Source organism: Onychostoma macrolepis, chromosome 01 (assembly GCF_012432095.1).
Source record: "Onychostoma macrolepis isolate SWU-2019 chromosome 01, ASM1243209v1, whole genome shotgun sequence".
NCBI classification, from domain to species: domain Eukaryota; kingdom Metazoa; phylum Chordata; class Actinopteri; order Cypriniformes; family Cyprinidae; genus Onychostoma; species Onychostoma macrolepis.
The window spans coordinates 47,326,915-47,346,669 of record NC_081155.1 but is presented as its reverse complement, the minus strand read 5'-3'; the positions used below and the strand labels follow the sequence as shown (position 1 = coordinate 47,346,669).

The window sequence follows — 19,755 nt, the reverse complement described above, 5'->3', positions numbered from 1 at the left end:
TCAAAACTCCGGCCGTTTGATAATACCTAGAATATCAAAATCGACTGCGGGCGGCAGATCCTTTTCCTATTTAGCACCCAAACTCTGGAACAATCTACCTAACACTGTTCGGGAGGCAGACACACTCTGTCAGTTTAAATCTAGATTAAAGACCCATCTCTTTAGCCTGGCTTACACATAACACACTAATACGCTTCTATTATTCAAATCCGTTAAAGGATTGTAAGGCTGCATTAATTAGGTCAACCGGAACCGGGAACACTCCCCATAACACCGATGTACTTGTTACATCGTTAGAATCTACGCTAATATTATTCTGTTTCTTTCTTATTCCGAGGTCACCGTAGCCATCCGATCCAGACTGTATCCAGATCAGATGGTGGATCAGCACCTAGAGATGACCTCTACAGCCCTGAACATCAGCGGAGACCAGGGCAACTAGATGAGCCCCAGAGACTGACCCCCAGTGAAGACCCTGTCTCCTAGACGGCCATCGGGACAAGACCGCGGGAACCAGATGAGTCCTCTGAACAATCTGACTCTGCTGCAGCCTAGATTTAAACTGCTGATTTTGTCTGGCCAGAGGAGAATGACACTATTTCGACACACTATTTCCCCGTCTAAATATATTTATATCAAGCTGATGTAAAGCTGCTTTGACACAATTTGCATTGTTAAAAGCGCTATACAAATAATAGACTTGACTTGACTATATTTGAAGTACCTTGAACCATGAAACTTTCAAGTACCAAAACCCTGAACTTGCACATGAATATAATAGTCAAATGTTCAACAAAATGAGTAGAAAAAAATACTTTCTGAAATAAAATAAAGTGCTATGTTATATACCATTTTAGTCATGTTTTCCCGGCAGTGTGTAAAATCCAAAGTCCACACTTGGGATTCAAAATGTGAAGGTGCTGTAAGGGTGGTTTCCCTATGGTTCAGGCTGTAGGATTGCCGCATGAACATGAAATGTAACTCAAGTGGATGCAACTTGAGGAACACATAGAACATACCAACTGTACAAACTGTGTGGGCGGAACCTAAACTGAACCATTCACTATATAGGCTATACTACACTATACTACAACCAGGGCGTCGCTGAAAATGAGTGTGAGTTTGTTTACAGAATGTTGTTTTCACTGCTGCAAACTCCCATATAAATAATTATTAGAAAAATATAATTTCCCTGCAGCCAGTGGGCCCCCTTTCAAGTGTAGGCCGCTGGGCTTCAGCCCATTGAAGCCTCTGCGTTAATGCACCCCTGATTACAATAAATGCTATGGTAGGTATCTCTGCCGCATTGATAGACTGATAAACACACAGTGAACAGAATGTATGCTGAGATATAACTGAATAATGGTATTATGTGTCATGATGTGCTGAGCTGTGTTTCTAGGTCTCCTGCTTCAGAATCTCTATTAAGGGAACATTTTGTATTTAAACAACAAGTACATTGCACCTAACATTTCTTTCTTTCTTTCTTTCTTTCTTTCTTTTTTTTTTTTAACTACAAACACACCTAATTTGTAATTTAGTACTAAAACTACTGTATAAGACACAATAAATTTGAAGTGTAATACAAAATATAAAAATATATGATGTTTGAGAGTAGAGAACCCTATCAGAGTTTCAACCCTTAAACATATGTCTATACTCAAACTTAATATGTCCACATTTTTAAAATGAGAAAAACACTAACTTTTTTTGCATTTCAATACTGACACAACAATGTACTCTATGATTATAATTATAATTACTTTCCAATTTAGTACATTTATTTACTGATTAATTAATTAATTTGTTAACTCATTTATTAATGTCTATTTTTATTGTACAATTGGTTATCAATTAATGAAGTGCTTTATTTCTATTTCTGTGACACTCCTGGTCCTCCATAGTATGAACTCATACACTCGTTTATTTATTTAATCACATTTATCACATTTGCATTTTAATCTGATTTATACCTGGTATATAAAATAGTTTTTCACCTAAACATTACAGTTTGTCAAACAAAATCTCACACTCCTGTAGTTTTCTAATATTTTCAGCTCATAATTGGACTGCATACATTGTTTTTCAACAATACATTACACTCTGAGTTTCTGTCAACTCTTTCATTATTTTTGTATCATGTTCTATGCAAATTTATATGCATTAGACAGCAGCGTGTGAGCAGGACTTTTATTGTGGTGTGGTGATGTGACGTCATGAGGATGCGCCGCGCTCCTGCAGCTGCTGTGATTCAACTGAAGAAAGGTTTGTGTTTAAAGCATTTAACGATACAGAATTAACTGTTTGTTTTTACTGTAACGTATTAATGCTTTATTTAAAAGTTATTAAGGTTATTTTCACAAAAATATCCTAAATAACCCAAATCTCACGAGTAAAGCGCATCCACACACGAGTAACAAAAGGTGGGTCTCATTTCACTCTGAATATCGTGAATCAGTTCATCATAAACATGATTGAGTCACTGGAGGAACCGAGCTTATTAGACTCCGAGTCAATTGAATCAAATGATTCACAAAATGACTCGCTGACGTCACATGTTGGTCAAAAAAGTTTAATTCGACACAAACGTGTTTAATGAAAACTTAAACCAAGAGAAAATATTTTAATTGAAGTGCAGTCTATTAAATGTGATCAGCAATCATTAGGTAATTAATATAAATCATAAGTAAATGTGAGCTTTCATTATAAGGTGTGTTATTGTATGAATGTTTTGAGTGTAATCAGGTCCCTCACTAGTGTGCTGACTACTGAACTACAGCTGATTGAGACGCACCCTGAGGTTTAGTTTGGCTTTATTTCTCATCTTAAACAGAACCGAGTGTCCAAGAAACTGCTGCTGAAGCGACTGAGATCCACACACTATTATAAAGATGGCGTTTGTTAAAGAGGAGAGTGAAGATGTTAAAACTGAAGAAGCGTTCAGAATCAAACATGAAGAGACTGAAGATCAAACAAAGCTGGCGTTTATTAAAGAGGAGAGTGAGGACTTCAGGATTGAAGAAGTGTTCAGTCTGAAAGATGCTGAGGAACAAACAGGTCAGTTTTCATCCTCAAAGCTGAACTCACTCATTTGATCCGTATTCAGATGTCCAGCTGCACAGAGATGAAAGATATTTTTGAAGAATGTCATGTGCGTGTCTTAATTGAAGTGGTTTTATTTGACGTGGAGCGGGTCGATCCATGTGGACAAACATGTTGTGGACATTGGTATGCTGTCTGATATATGTGTAATTTTTTTTTCATAAAAACACACAAGTCAGTTGTTCACTTGGTGATGAATAAGAAGCCCACACAGTACAGTACAACTTCTGCTGTAGCCTAATCATAACCGTTTTCGTGGTCTTCCCAATATTATGAAAAATACCATTGTATTTGAAGGATAGAATTTGAAGTTAACAGACGAGAACCAATGACGAGTTAATTTTCGTTTGTTATGCAGTACATTTGAGCTTCAGCAAGTATTAATGATGTTCATTCTCTGTTATGCAGCATGTTTGAGTCTCGTTCTCGTTCATCAAGCATGTACTGTTGAGCTTCTGTTTATGTTCGCTGATCAATGTTTATATTGAATAAATTCAGTATGTTTTTCATATGAAGTGATCATTTCTCTTCAGAAAATTTGGACGAAATTGCTCAATCCATATAGATAATTTTACGGTCTCTTTATGAACTTTTTAGTTGCATAGAGTCAGCGGAGGAACAGAAATCTCTCTGATTTCATTAAAGATATCTTAATTTGTTTTCCGAAGATGATCAAGTCAAGTCACCTATTATTTATATATTCATTATTGAATTCAGAGATGTCATTGTGCAGCTCAGTTTAGTTTAAATAGTATCTGTGCAATCAAATCGGTGATAATCGCTAGAAATTAAGTGTCCCCAACTGAGCAAGCCAGAGGCGACAGCGGCAAGGAACCAAAACTCCCTCTGACCTTGGGAGAAACCAGGCTCAGTCGGGGGGCCAGTTCTCCTCTGACCAGACGAAACCCGCAGTTCAAAAGTTTATATTTCTATTTTTTATTTTGTTGCAATTTCTAACAATAATAGTATTATGTAGTTAGGATATAATAAGGAAAAAAGCGCGTGTGGAAAGGAGTTCGGTGGTGGCGCATTTGACGATTGAAAATTCCCTCCGACTCTTCTGGAATAGCGAGAAGTTCTGCTGGCTCGTTGTGGAATATATATTTCGCTTGGATTTCTCGCCGTGGAGGACTTTGAACAGTTGGACAAAAAGAAGTTATTTGGGGGAAGGACTCTGAATGCCGGTGAGGCTGATCTTTTATTCACGCCACGCTCTGGACAGTTGACACATACACAAACAACTGAAATACACAATTACGATTTTCAATGTTGTTGGAATTATTGTTTGTATCTGAAGGTGGTTAATGTTGTTTGGCTGTGTAATCGAAATATTACCTTGTAAATACACTGTGGGCTTAATGATGTTGCCTAGGTTGTTGTGGGTTATTTATAAGTATGGCTTGAGTGAGACTGATGTTCCCTTTTGTTTAGTGTACCACCGCTATACTATTTAGTCGAGTGTTACAAGGTATTTTATTATATTTGAGTTATTTTTATTTTTATTTTTTTTTTTTTTGTTTTATTGTATTTAATCGAGGTCTTCACTGGGGATATGTCTCTGGGGGTCATCTGGGTGTCCTGGTCTCCGCTGACGTTCAGGGCTGTAGACATCATCTCTTGGTGCTGATCCACCATCTGACCGGATACGGACTGAGAAACAGAATAGGAAAGAAACAGACAAATATTAGCGTAGATGCCATTCTACTTACGATGTAACGAGTACATTAACAATCCTTTAACGGATTTGAATAATAGAAGCGTATTAGTGTGTTGTGTAAGCCAGGCTAAAGAGATGGGTCTTTAATCTAGATTTAAACTGACAGAGTGTGTCTGCCTCCCGAACAGTGTTAGGTAGACTGTTCCAGAGTTTGGGTGCTAAATAGGAAAAGGATCTGCCGCCCGCAGTCGATTTTGATATTCTAGATATTATCAAACGGCCAGAGTTTTGAGAACGTAGCGGACGTGGAGGACTATAATGCGATAAGAGCTCGCTCAAGTACTGAGGAGCTTAACCATTCAGGGCTTTATAAGTAATTAACAAGATTTTAAAATCTATCCGATGTTTGATAGGGAGCCAGTGCAGTGTTGACAGAACCGGGCTAATATGGTCCTGGTTCTAGTAAGGACTCAAGCTGCTGCATTTTGGACCAACTGTAGTTTGTAAATATAGAGCTGAGTATCATCAGCATAACAGTGAAAACTAACACCATGTCTCCTGATAATATCTCCCAAGGGTAACATGTAAAGCGTGAAAAGTAACGGCCCTAGTACTGAGCCTTGAGGTACTCCATACTGCACATTAGCATGTTCAGGTGTGTTTGATTAGGGTTGGAGCTAAACTCTGAAGGAAAGCGGGTTTCAAGCGCCCGGCAGGTGTATTGGGACAAGTAAGACAGTGGCCCTTCAGAGCAGGTTTGGACACCTCTGGTACAGGATCAAGCATACATGTTGTTGATTTTGATTCATTACATACCTAAATGTTTTGATGTCTGTTGTATTGTGCCATTAAACTGGGGATAACTTTTGTTTGTTTTTTCACCTTAGACCTGGCATTGAAAAAAGAGAAAGAAGTACTCAGTGACATTGAAGAAAAGGATCCATACGAGAATCTGCATGATTTCACAGCTGGAAAAAAACATTTTAGGTGTTCACAGACTGAAAAGATTTCCACACGAAAGAAAGCTCAAAAGGCTGTAACAAGGTTTGGAAAGAGTTTCACTCATAAAGGAAGCCTTAAGAGGCACATGAGAATTCACACTGGAGAGAGTCCCTTCACTTGCCAACACTGTGGAAAAAGTTTCACTTTTAAAGGAAGCCTTAAGAGGCACATGAGAATTCACACTGGAGAAAAGCCTTACACCTGCCAGCAGTGTGGTGAGAGTTTTGCTCAACTTGTAAATCTTAAAGGCCACATGGGAATACACACTGGAGAGAGTCCCTTCACTTGCCAACAGTGTGGAAAAAGTTTCAGTCATCAAGGAAACCTTAGCCACCACATGAGAAATCACACTGGAGAGAAGCCTTACACCTGCCAACAGTGTGGAAAGAGTTTCACTCATAAAGGAAGCTTTGACAGGCACATAAGAATTCACACCAGAGAAAAGCCTTACACCTGCCAACAGTGTGGAAAAAGTTTTTCTCAAAATGGAAACCTTGAAGTCCACATGAGAATTCACACTGGAGAGAGTCCCTTCACCTGCGACAGGTGTGGAAAAACTTTCAGTCAACAAGGAAGCCTTAACACCCACATGAGAATTCACACTGGAGAGAAGCCTTACACCTGCAAACAGTGTGGACAAAGTTTCACTCATAAAGGAAGCCTTAACTGGCACATGACTGTTCACACTGGAGAGAAGCTTTACACATGCCCTCAGTGTGGAAAGAGTTTCCATCAGCATGCAATCCTTAACACCCACATGAGAATTCACACTGGAGAGAAGCCTTACACCTGCAAACAGTGTGGAAAAAGTTTTACTAATAAAGGAAGCCTTAACTGGCACATGAGAATTCACACCAGAGAAAAGTCTTACACATGACAACAAAGTGTAGATGTAGTTTCACTCAAAAAGGAAACTTAAACAGGCACACATGAATTCACACAGAATAGAAGCCTCACACCTGCCAACAGCATTTAGAGAGTTTTATTCAACATGGAAACCTTAGAGTTCACATGAGAATTCACACTGCAATAAAACCCTTACACCTGCCTCCTGCAAAGCGAGTAGAATTGTCAAAGATGGATCAATACCAACTGTTTGTCCAACTTTGTATTCAGAACATGTAAGTACAGCACGTTATATTTTGTGACTATGCTTGTTAGCAAGCATTATGGTTAATGTGGCTTAAGCTTCCACTGTCTCTGACTGTATTCATGAAAATCAGAGCTATGTCGTTAGTTATATTTTTAAGAAGTAATAAAATTGTGCTTCTGAATTTTACAGGCAGTGAGCATTTTGGGGTTAAAAATCACAAGCTTTTGTCTCTGTGAATACAGTAAGAGACAATGGCAACTTTAGCCACATAAGCATATTCAGAAAGGCTTGCAAACACACTTTATAAAGTGCGATACTTGTGTGCTGTGGATATGAAGTTGGACCATGAAGAGTTGGTATTGATCCATCTTTGAGAAGCAACTTTTCTGCAAATCCTGGGTTGTACTTGTGGGGCAAGTGCAATATTGTTACACTAGTTTATTGAAATTATTATTATTAACTAATGGCACAAATGCCAGAGGCTTTTGTTTTGAGATTTGTGTAAGGAAAACCTGTGATGAATGGTCATGTGATCACAAGCACATATTTTTATATTTCTTTATACATTTATAATTTGTATTTCTTTGTTATTGGTTTTGCTTTTCCCTTTGTATGGAATTGTTACTCTAAATAAAATGTTCAGGAAACACTGTTCACGTAAGTTATGTCGTGTGTAAGCGCGAGGGTAGAGCTGATGTAATTTCTGGGCGCTCGCTCTATTTCGCGGGATGTCATTGCGATGAGAGCTATGTTTTTATCAGCTTCTCGAAAAAGTGTTCAAATATGGTTAATTACTTACTGTTTATGAATTTTCTGCACAAAATGTGTTTATTTGTTAACTTTTCTTTATTAAGAGATTAGAACTCCAAGTATAAACATTGTAAGAGTATGTTTAATCGTAACATGAATTCGTGTAATGGCCGCTACTACTCGTGCGGGATGCTGATGAGTTTCGTTATATGATGATGCATACTTAGATAAAACTTTTAACTCTGTTTTACCGGTGTTATGAGTTACACGTTTATGATTGTGTGAAGTTGCATCTGTTTACATTTAATGATCCATAAGAGGTTTGAATGTATTTCCTGTTGAATGAATGTACATTGTAACAGTATGCAATGATTGACAGGCACGGATAGTGTCTGTTATACTTTGATACAGGCATGTAAATGGATCATTATAGTATTTCCTTTCTTTTCCTGTTACACTTTAATACAGAAACTGAGAAGCCGAAAGTAAACCTGACAACCACATCATGGTGTAAGGTGTCTTTTATTATCGACACACAACGCAGAAGATAACCCACTACAATTGCAAAGTAGTCCAGTGTACAATGGTTCACACAAACATACAAATTTAACTAATTTCTTGGCGCACAATTGAAAAGAATCCACTGCATTTTATTATTGCAGCCAAAAACAAGAGTTACAGTGTTGTAGGATATCAGAGGGAATCAGACATTTTAAGATTCGATCAGATTGGTGTTAGAACCGCCAAAAGAGCCAAATTCCACAAAGAGGCCCAGGACAACACAACAGGATGTCATAAATCAGATAGCGCCAGCCCGACTGAAGCAAGCCTAACATACTAGCCTCTTTCACAGAACATCGTACAACATTGACACAAAGAACACTTATTGATAATCCCAACTCAGGAAGGAGATTGTCAAATTTGGGGCAAGTAACCAAGATTGATGGTCAATGAGATGCATCGCATGAACATCACATGTAAATCCATAATTAAAATCATGAGTTTCCTCAGATTGGAAATGAAACAGATTTCATAGGGCCCTATAATTACAATTAAGTTTTTTGTGGTAATAAAAATAGATGTAAGTGAACAATTGCCTTTAAAATAACTTATAATAGCAATGATGCAATAATTAGTTCAACTAAAGTATCAAAAGCAAGAAATCATATGGTTTTACATAAATTATGTAAAATACATAAATTATTATAAACAATAGAGCTAATGTGCATTACGCATAACAACAAAGGCCTGAAGGGGGCGCCAGTTGTTGAAATACCGTTGCTGATCGGGTGTATGGGCTTGCCACTGATTTACAAGCACAGTTGAGAGAAAAGGGAAAAAACTTCATTGCATACTCCCTTGCTGTGGATGAGAGCACGGACACAACTGACACTGCACAGCTGGCAGTCTTCATCCGTGGAGTGGACTCCAGTTTATGTGTTACAGAAGAACTTTTGGGTATTAAGTCAATGCATGGCACAACCACAGGAAAAGACATATTTGAAGTGCCATGACACTGCCCAGGGACAAACTCACGGGACTGACGACTGACGGAGCACCCGCAATGTGCGGGGAAAAGAGCGGACGAGTTGGAAGGATGCGGGAGAAGATGCAGAAGGAGAATTGCACAGGTGAGCTGACAGTTTATCACTGCATCATCCACCAAGAAACGCTGTGCGGTAAAGCCCTTGAGATGGAGCATGTAATGAGCACTGTGACACAGACAGTTAACTTTATAAGAGCCAAAGCCTTAAATCACCGCCAATTTCAGTCTTTTCTGGAGGAAATACATTCTGAACTTGGTGACGTACCCTATCACACAGAGGTGCGATGGCTAAGTCGAGAAAAAGTGCTCAACAGATTTTTTGAGTTGCGTGAGGAAATCTGTCAGTTCATGGAAAGTAAAGGAAAAGACTCAACAGTTATCCGGGATGAAAAGTGGTTGCATGAGTTAGCATTTCTGTGTGACATAACCAAGCATCTTGCTGCACTAAACCTCCAGCTTCAGGGACGGAACCATGTGATCCCGGACATGCATGATGCAGTGAAAGCTTTTCAAGCAAAGCTACGCCTGTGGGAGATTCAGATGCAGCAAGGACATTTGTGTCACTTTCCGTGTTGCCAAACAATCACAAACCAAGTCTCCAACGCTGCATTCCAGTGCAATAGCATACTCAAGGCAAAGTATGACAGTGTGGTTCCCACACAGTTCCCCAGCTTCATTCCCGAAACGATGTGTTACGTCCCGTATTGTTCTGGGAGGGGTGTTTTTTCTCCTTTGTCCTTTTCTCGTTTCACTCTCTTCTTACAGGACCTGTGATTGTACCATGCTTCTGTAATTCATCAATGCTACGTGACTCTTTGAGGACCAATCAGACGTCAGTGGGTGCATATAAAGTCTTGGATGTGACGCGAGTTGGAGAGGAGTGTTTGCTTTTCATTTGTTTGCTCTTCCACGTTTACTTTGGTGTTTGCTTCATGTTCTGTTGTTATTTCCTGAATTTGAGTTATTGTGAGTAATTGTGTTTCTCTTGCGAAACTTTACAGTTCATCGGCTATTTAACTGCGTTTACACTGTGACGCGACTCTCTGTTTTTCCGAGTTCATCTATGTCCTGCTTCGACACACAGTGATGGGACCAGCTCAATATGTCATGTGACTTACATCTTATTACACGCAGGGTAAAGTTGTGTAGACACACCAGTTTAGGAGCGGGTGCAAATTTTAGTATTTATGTTTGTGAGTCAGTGTAGCTATTAGCGTTCTACGCTGAAGATGTTACTTTCTTTAATTTCTTTTGTTTAGCTTAGTTTTGATTGATGCCAGTTAGAGTGGTTATGTTTTATTATTTTATTTTCTTTAGCATCGCTCTTGTCCCTCACTTTTGTTGCCTTTCATTCATAATTTGTATATAATTTGTAAATAGATATTTGTTGGTTTCGAAGGTATGTAAGGTGTTTAGTTTATATTATTGATGGTTTTGTAATACTGAATTATTTTCCTACTAAATGCAGAACTCGGACTTTGTTTTGCCTCTGCCTGTTTCTGAATTGCACACACCACACCTCCATCGCAGGGAAAAGCGTTTTAGCTGAAATATATTTTATTTATTAATGGTTTTGTGTTATCTCCTAAAATCCCTGGATGCCAAATAATTAGGGAGATGTAACATAATTGGGGGCTCGTCCTAAAAAGCGGATGCTGTCTCTTTTGCTGAGGAGTGAGGTGTGTGTTGTTTTGTTCCCGAAAAAAAAGGTGATTCCATCTGTCCAGTGGGGGTCATGTGTGACAAAAGTTCAGTTGCTGAACGGCAAGATGATTTGGGAGGCTCCACGTCTGATAATCCATTATTGTCTGCCAGATTGACTAATTCTGAAACCTTCGCTTACAAGCTGCTCGAATGCTCTGCATGTTTGGTAGTACATACCTGTGTGAGCAACTTTTTTCTTTGATGAAGATGAACAAAAACGTGCACAGAAGCCGTCTCATTGATGAACACCTCCACTCCACTCTGAGAGTTTCCACAACTCAGAACCTAACCCCAAACATTAATGAACATGTATCCAAGAAAAGATGCCAAACATCCCACAACGACAAAATGACATAATAAACAAATGACAAAAAACATATTTTGTTTTCTTTCTTGTTTTTTTTTGCACCTTTTCCTGAAATCAAAATACAGTTTTATTTGCAAGATTTGCACAATTTCACCAGCTTGTTTATATCTGAAATATTCTCATTTTGCGTGAATGTATTGTTTACGAAAAATTATTTGGACAAAATTATTTTATTATTTTTATTTAATTTATTTTATAAAATGTATTATTTTATTTAATTTGTGTTACTGAGAAGATTTACAGGATTTTGGCTGTTCAAATTCAGATTTCTGAATTTTAGTCTGTTCAATAAATTTAAATCTGTTTGGCCCGTGATTTACACTGTGTTTCAAATTTTGGCCACTTCTGTGACTGAGTTTGACACCCCTGCTCTAAGGCAACTCTACAGACCCAAAATAATAACATTTCTTGGTTATATTTTGTTATTATCATATGAAGCTTTCCCCCACTCCCACCCCACATTTTCCTGATAATGTACTCACCCCCATGTCATCCAAGATGTTCATGTCTTTCTTTACTCAGTCAAAAAGAAATTAAAGTTTTTGAGGAAAACATTCCAGGATTTTCCACATATAGTGGACTTCAGTGGGAGTCAACTGGAATGTTTTCCTCAAAAACCTTAATTTCTTTTCGACAGAAAAAAGAAAGACATGAACATCTTGGATGACATGGGGGTGAATAAATTATCAGCAAATCTTTATTCTGGAATTTAACTAATCCTTTTAAACTGAAAAAATACTAAACTGATATATGTACAAAATTATCAAGCAATTTTATTATTCAGATGTAAAATAACATTATCATTGAATTCCTCATAAAAATTTCCTCAGAGCCCCCAGGAGGAATTGAATAGCTAAAAATTGCATTTCTATCTGATCAGCTAGGGTTACTCTCATGATGAGGTCATGAGTACATAAGTCTTATATTAATCCACAATATTCTACTGACTCCTGTGGGCTCCATGTACAGTGGCGTCCAAAATGATTAAAACACTAGTATTTTCAGCAGCTAATAAATCGTTTTAAGTCAGTTATTTCTATCTTTTGCTGTAGTGTGTCAGTAGGAAATATCAGTTTACATTTCCAAAACATTCATTTTGCCATTAATTGTAGTAATCCAGTGAGATTTTGTTTGCACAAGGAGTCTGACGACAGCCAGTGCTCCACACAGAGATGTGATCTGATCATCATCAGTCTGTCTGGAATGACATGAAGAAACAGAACAAACTGAGACAGACTAAATCCAGAAGAACTGTGTCTCCAAGACGCTTCAAGAAACCTACCTGAAAAGTTACCTTTAACTGAAAATCGAGTGTTTAATCTTATCATTATACATTACTGACACTCTATCCTCTAATTTGATACTGTTAAGTGCTTTGACACAATCTGTATTGTTAAAAGCGCTATATAAATAAAGGTGACTTGACTACATACACTATAAGTGCCTAAAACCTTTAGCTTTGCAGGTAGGTTTCTTGAAGCATCTTGGAGACGCTGCCACAGTTCTTCTGGATTTAGACGATGAGATCAGATCTCTGTGGAGCACTGGCTGTTGTCAGACTCCTCGTGCAAACAAAACTATCCAATATCCAAATTGCTAGTAATCAGCTGGAAAAAAAGAAGAAAAAAAAATAAATAAAAAAGATTATGTCAGAAGACACCTGTTTTGTCTGGTATTAAAACAAATTAAAAACATGGAAGAAAAATACTGTGAACATTCCTTTAAAAATAGATTTATATTAGTATGTCTTAATGTTAGACATGAATACTCACTTCCTCTGAAGATCATCTGGTAGAAGATTTTCATTTCCAAAACTTCTGGATCATGAGGAGGAAACACACACACACACACACATGCACACAAACAAACACACTCACACACGCACGCACACACGCACACACGCACAAACAAACACACACACACAAACAAACACATACACGCACTACTATTAATTTGTTTAATTAATCCTGGTTTGCATACAGTATTCTTCTCCAAGGAGTCCAAGGATCATGCTTCAGGTCCTCTCTGTCAGATGAGTTCACATGGCAGTGTTCTCAGGTTACTCATTTCAAAGTGCTGTCACTTTTTTCTCATGGGTTTGATCTTCAAACTAGCTGACAGTATGGGTGGGCGATATGACCATATTATTTCACAATATAGGAAATTTTAATTCACAATAACCCACTGAGCAAAAGTACGTCCAAAAGACGTCTTTTCAACGTCTTTGTCGAACGTTGAAGTGACGTCCCCTGAAGAGCCAGAATGAAAGTTTTTATGACGTCTTCTGGACGTCCAATATCGACATCCACAGGACGTCTATAGAAGGTTAAAATTGAGTTCAGATGTGGTCATTGTGGATGTATTTTCAGCGTCTTATAAGGTCAAGCGCAGTCTCATTTAGACGTCATTTATAGTGTTTCTGGACAAAATAAACACATGTAGGCTGCATTCAATTAAATCTCATGTTTATTTCAATGTAATTTCTATTTGTACATGTAAATTAACTTAAAGACACTGTGTGTTTGTACATAAACCATGAAAACATAAGAAACTTCACTCCCCACATGAAAAAATACTATAGTAATTTATAGTAAATACTATAGTAAAGTGTGTTACACTGTATATTATAGTATTTACAACACTTTGTTAATGAATGCTCCAGCATACTGTAGTATTAACTGTAGTGAACTGATAAACTGTAATAAATGCTGTAGTATACTTTATTTCTTACTACAGTAAACTATAGTGTATTGTAGTATAATATACCCTATAGTTGTAGAAAACTTAGTACAGTATTGAGTAAAGTAATTTGTTTATATTACCACAAAAACTATAGAATTATCACAAAAAATTAATTCAATTACATTACTATAGTATGGTTTAAAAACCCAATAGTATTTACTATAAATTACTGTAGTATTTTTCATGTGGGTACACCGTGGATAACAATGAACAAATAACAAACAGTTTAGTTTAGTTGGGTCCATACATTATGTTCACCTGTTGGAAAAACTGGGGAATTCTTTTTATTTCAACTGCAATTAACATAAAATTCTTAAAGATGGTATTCTTTATTCATGCAATAGTCAACTGTTCATGTTCCCAAATAATATCTGCATGCACAATAATGAAAAGAACACAATATGCCATAGTGCGAGGTTTTTAAACGGATTCAAGACCAAAGCCAAAGGGGCCGCAAAATCATTTATACCATATTTTCTGGACTACAAGTGGTGTTTTTTTTAATCTTCTGAGATGTGCTGAATTATTCCATAGAAACACATATAATGCATTTAATGTCAAAAAGCATAAGCCAAAATGTAAACACTTAAAAGCAGGCACTTAAAAGGTTTCTATAAATATAGTTCTCATGTGTGACGAGTAGACAGTGCCACTGAGTTTTCTGCAGTTCAGGATGAGGTTCACGGAAACCGAGATGGCAAGCGCATTTTGTTTGTTTTCTTTATGTTACAAAATAAATACTGCTTGTAACTAATGGAACTAGAATATGCATGCCTATATCATTTTTTTTTTTTTTTTTTTTTTTGGTTCGGTTTTGAATAGTATTGAATTTAAACAATTGGAAGTGAGAGAATATAAAATACATGTTTACAGTGTTTATAATGTTTAAGTTTCTTAACGTTTGTTTTATTTATCAGTATTTACATTATTTCTGAAAGTATGCAACCTGTGTGTGTTTTTTCCTGACCTGATGCAACTTTCCGGAAAACATGGTAAATTAGGCCTATATTGTGCTGTATTATTAAACAAGTAATATAAAATGAAGACCATTTAAAACAATCAATAAATAAAACAATCATGTTATGTTCATTATACTCCCACCCACAATAACTTTAACCTTAAAATCTGTTGTAATTATGAGGGTGTCCTTGATGAATCTTGTCTGCAAGCGGTCCGTGGCTCCACGGTGTTGGAGCTGTGCTGGAACTGCTCTGGTCAGCACAACATCTCTCTGTCTTCACAAACTGCCCTGAAAAAATGATAAAGATGAGACGTCACCATTTTGGTGTCTGCATCAAATTACAGTTGCAAAAGTCATTTTAAATGCAGAAAAAAAACATCTTAAATGCAAGTAAATTGTCTACTTTCATATTTCAAATAAATTTTGTGACAATAAAATGTCAAAATACGGGGGAAATAATGTTCCAAAGTGTAAAATTGTCATTCAGCGTAATGGTCCGGACTGTGATTTTACCAATACATCTTTAAATAAACATATAAACTACCAAGTTAAAAAATATATTTGTTGACTTGGCATTTTCAAATAAGTATTGGCTGTGTTATATTAAAAGGACTATGTCTTATTGTTTTTTTTAAGTATTTAAATGGACAGGGGACTTTTGTTCCGGAAATGCAGTTTATCTTGAGATCATTCAGCGTAACAGGAAGAAGTTATTCTGAAATCATGTAAAAAACTGATAGTCATTCACAAGTCTGTGACATCATTACATGTCACATAGAAGACCGTGTGGTGCTGCAGAAAATTGAGTTTATTGCTCTTAAATACTTGATCATTTCACCTTTTCATGGTCCAAAAACACACGTCATTCAGTGAAATGTCAAAAAAACACTTTTAAATGTTAGATTTTTTGAAAAACAAGTAGATGTTGTGAATAATTGTGACTGTTTACGTCACTACGTTATGCCCCTCACACAAGCGCACGTTTAAATGGATCTTTAATTAAATTTAAATCTATTTATTTAATATCTATTATTAAATATTATATAATATTATTTGGTAGTTTAACTTGTCACGTGACAAATCAGACCACTTAAAGCTGTTCACACCAAGAACAAGAAATATATTGGTAAATATTTTAGCATCCACACCAACAGACAATAATGGTCTGTTTACTGTTATACATGCTGCAGTTATGTCTGCTATTTTTTGTTGTCAATGTTTTTATTGTTCATCATGTGATCAATTATTTTTCTTCCTGTCTTGCAGGATTTCTCACAGATTGCTTCTCCATCATCTCTCCACAGTATCAGCGCTTCCAAAAGCTTCCACATCTCTCTCATGTAGCACATCTGCTCTCTTCCAGTCTTAACAGGTCTACTTGTATTGATTTCTCCTCTACAGTCAACTACTGTGAGCACTGCGCTCCTGTCACAATCACTATATACATGTATATATTTCTTGCTCAAAATGGTTGACTTTTATAATTATAAAATGATTATAGTTATTAACTATAATTTGTCTTGCACTTAGTCACAATAGAAGCAAACAATGATTACTGGAGACAGGAGATATATTTTTAAAGATAATAATTGTAAAATATTGAAGTATTGTTCTTAATTTTTTACCTATTTGTTTGTTAAAGTGAAGAAAATAATATATTTTCAATTGGAGCCTTGAATATTATTTGGCATCTTATTTGTTTACAAATTATCTTTATTTGTGAATATTAGACAATTTTTTTAAAAGGGGTTTTCTATTGCATATTTCTTAGTTGCCTCTATGCAAATACATGTTTATAATCAACTGCATTTTTTGTTTTCATTTTTTTTCCATAGTGCCACAAACAGGAGAGAGAATGCTGTTCTGGGCACTATGTTTATCTTGGAAAAGTTTGACATATCAATAAACATTGGAAAATGACTACAAAATGTGTGATTCAATTTTTTTTATTTTTGTTTTTTGTTTTTTAATTGTTTGCTTGTTTTTATTCCTATACTTCAACTGGCAGATCTATGAATGGCAAGTTTGTACGGTCCATTTCCAGGAAACATAGAAGTGATTAATTGTTTACCTTTAATACACTATAACACTAAATGTTACAGAAGCAAAATTTAAAATACTGCATGTTTGAATAATCCGTTTTTTTTTTTTTTTTTAAGCAACTGAAATATTTTGACATTATTTATTTTTCACATGGTATATGCAAACTTTTGAGATTAAATATTGTACATTAATTTATATTAGTGTAAACAGTGTATACAATGGGAACCATTACGCCCTTGTTTGAAAAAAAAAAAAAAAAGATCACTGTAATCAACAAATCTATTGCTGCATCAGGTTAACCCCACGATACAATCTGTTGTTGCACTTTTATATTGAGAGTAGACAAATAAATCTTCAACAGATTCTGTCCATTCACCACAAGAACCCGGAAGATCCTGTCATAGATGACCATATATGGACAAGTAAGTGTGACACCTCTGCTCAACTGGGTTGCCATTGGCTTTGAAGTTCTCTTGACACTCGCCGGACTCGCTGTGATTGGACTGTCTTTTAACCCAAATTAAAAAAAGCTTAGTGTTGCAAAGTACATTTTGCTGTTATTATTACGTCAGTAATACCTTTAGTTAACAATGCAGTGTTATGTCGTGAGAAATTACCACTTTCCCGAGATCGTAACCCTAACCCTGAGCATAACTTCATTAAACTACAAATACCAGCACTGTGTTCTATCTATAGAATGGCAGAGGCTCATGGGTAATGTAGTTTAAAAAAAGTTTAATAAAATGAGGGAAATTACAATCTTTTTTGAACAAAGGGTTATCTAAACATGTTCATTGTGAAAACATATGACATACGTAAGAGGCAGGCTGAAATTTGGTATTTTACTAAGAGCACTTTTTTAAACACCTTTGTACCACCTTTCCATATATGTTTGAACCGCATCAAATGTAAATGTAATGAAAACTTTGTCCAACATTATTTAATTAACATAGCATAAGTAGTTGTCCTGCCAAATTTCTCTTTAAAATTATTATATTCCCCAATTGTAAGTCGCTTTGGATAAAAGCGTCTGCAAAATGACTAAATCTAAAATCAGACTTTGATTTACAGCCATTTGAAATATTAATTGTTTTTGCTCTTCCAGGGGACTCTACTGGGCCCCTGAGGATAGAAGGGCAGCAAAACATACACAGATCTATTCTCATCATGGACAACAAACTGTGCCGAGTCACATTTTTTAGATTGTCTTTTCAACAACTTGCCAATATGTGAGTTGCAAGTCATAGTTATCTTAGAATAAGAACAGACCCTCCCAAAAATATCTACATCAGTGCTCCATTTATTTCTTTAGATCAGGAATACAGTGTTGACAGTAAACAAAGACACCAGTTTAAACAACTAATATATATTGTGACACTTCATTGTATTATTACACAATGTCAAGTGTGTCATTCAGTAAGACGAGGTACAGACAGTGTGTGGTTTATGGTGCAAATCAATTAATGCAAAGGAAAGCATCATAATATAAAATACCTCATTTGTATCTCTGTGTCAAATATTCCTCATCTTTGTCCTCAGGTGCTAAACATCAGTAATGTGCATGCTCAATAATAGTTATTACGTCTTAGGTGTCTAGGGGTGTAAAGATAACATAACAATATTAAGGGTTTGAAAAGAGCATTAGCCCAAGCCCCTGCCACAGCATAACAACAACAACAACCACCATCCTTTAACAGGTTATTCACAGCTCAGAGAGTATACAATAGCTTGCAGACAAGGAAAAGTTAAAGCAAAAAAAAAAAAAAAAAAAACTTCAGGAGGGGCACATTGCCAAAATAACAAACAAAAGCATTTCTATTCTGGGGTTAAATTCTTTCTACACCTGTCAAAATAAAAGGAAAATCAACAACAAAATTATACTCTCACTCCTATCTAATCCTCAAACCAGGAGAAACAGGTACAGTCCAAAAGAAAAGGCGCCCACCTCCTACAGCTTCCGAAAGGGTAACAAACCGTTAAGAGAGAGCAGCTTAAGCTGTTGGTAGAATAACAGAATAAATGATTAAACATCAAAACTGTAGGCTAAGTATCTTCCAATATCTGGCTCAACAAAGGGCACAAAGGTCAGCTAGCTTCTAGCCACAACAGCAGGTTAATCAACAGTTAGATTAGTGAAGATAACAACCATACAGAACTCCAAAAAGCTTCAACAAACTGAGCTGGGCAGGGCTGGGCACAGGACATGCTCTGGAGAGAAGTTCTCCTCTTCTGAGGGTTCTGCTTGGCTTTTATACTACTGCGTCCTCAGCTGGTAAGCAGGTGCAGCTGGGAAGAGCAATCAGCCACCTGCCAGAGTGGAAAAAGTGGGAGGAGCCAGAGAAGCAGGAGGCAGCGAGAGAGAGAGAGAGAAACCACAACAAGAAAACATCACAATACACAACGCAGTGAATACGTCATTGGACGCAACACCCCCACCCATAATTTACAAATAGTACTCCATACATTTGTAAACTCATGAACTAAGATTTAACCATCATGCTATTAACAACCTACTTATCCAAATTATACACCCTAGACAGTGCATCAGCTACAACATTTTCTGCACCTTTTTTTATGTTGAATGTCGAGGTTATACTCTTGAAGTATCAAAGACCACCGCATCAACCGCTGATTCGAGTTGCACATCCTCCCCAGGAATACTAGGGGATTGTGGTCAGTGTAGACTACCACCGGGTTACAGCTACCCCCCAGGTAAACCTCAAAGTGTTGCAACGCTAATAGTAAGGCCAAGGCCTCTTTTTCAATAGTACTATACTGTTGTTGACAC

At 36.7% G+C, this 19,755-nt stretch overlaps 1 protein-coding gene and 1 pseudogene across 2 annotated transcripts; both read left to right on the top strand.

Annotated features, from left to right (window-relative positions):
- Positions 1 to 1,963: 1,963 nt before the first annotated feature.
- Positions 1,964 to 7,506, top strand: LOC131533530 (gastrula zinc finger protein XlCGF8.2DB-like). Of its 2 annotated transcripts, none has more exons than XM_058765905.1 (3): positions 1,964 to 2,265; positions 2,834 to 3,057; positions 5,647 to 7,506. In XM_058765905.1, the coding sequence occupies exons 2-3, from the start codon at positions 2,892 to 2,894 to the stop codon at positions 6,636 to 6,638; spliced, it is 1,158 nt and encodes a 385-aa protein (XP_058621888.1). In that variant the 5' UTR covers positions 1,964 to 2,265; positions 2,834 to 2,891; the 3' UTR covers positions 6,639 to 7,506. The 2 variants fall into 2 exon arrangements, with proteins under 2 accessions (XP_058621888.1, XP_058621954.1); XM_058765971.1 differs by lacking the exon at positions 1,964 to 2,265 and adding an exon at positions 2,293 to 2,423.
- Positions 7,507 to 8,875: 1,369 nt separating this feature from the next.
- On the top strand, positions 8,876 to 9,924 carry LOC131544159 (general transcription factor II-I repeat domain-containing protein 2-like; annotated as a pseudogene).
- Positions 9,925 to 19,755: the final 9,831 nt, after the last annotated feature.

Bases quoted from the DNA above. Each gene is read 5' to 3' on its own strand.
- LOC131533530 (XM_058765905.1), top strand. From the start codon at position 2,892: ATGGCGTTTGTTAAAGAGGAGAGTGAAGATGTTAAAACTGAAGAAGCG. The intron at 3,058-5,646 runs GTCAGTTTTCAT...TTTTCACCTTAG, and splicing joins AGATGCTGAGGAACAAACAG to ACCTGGCATTGAAAAAAGAG.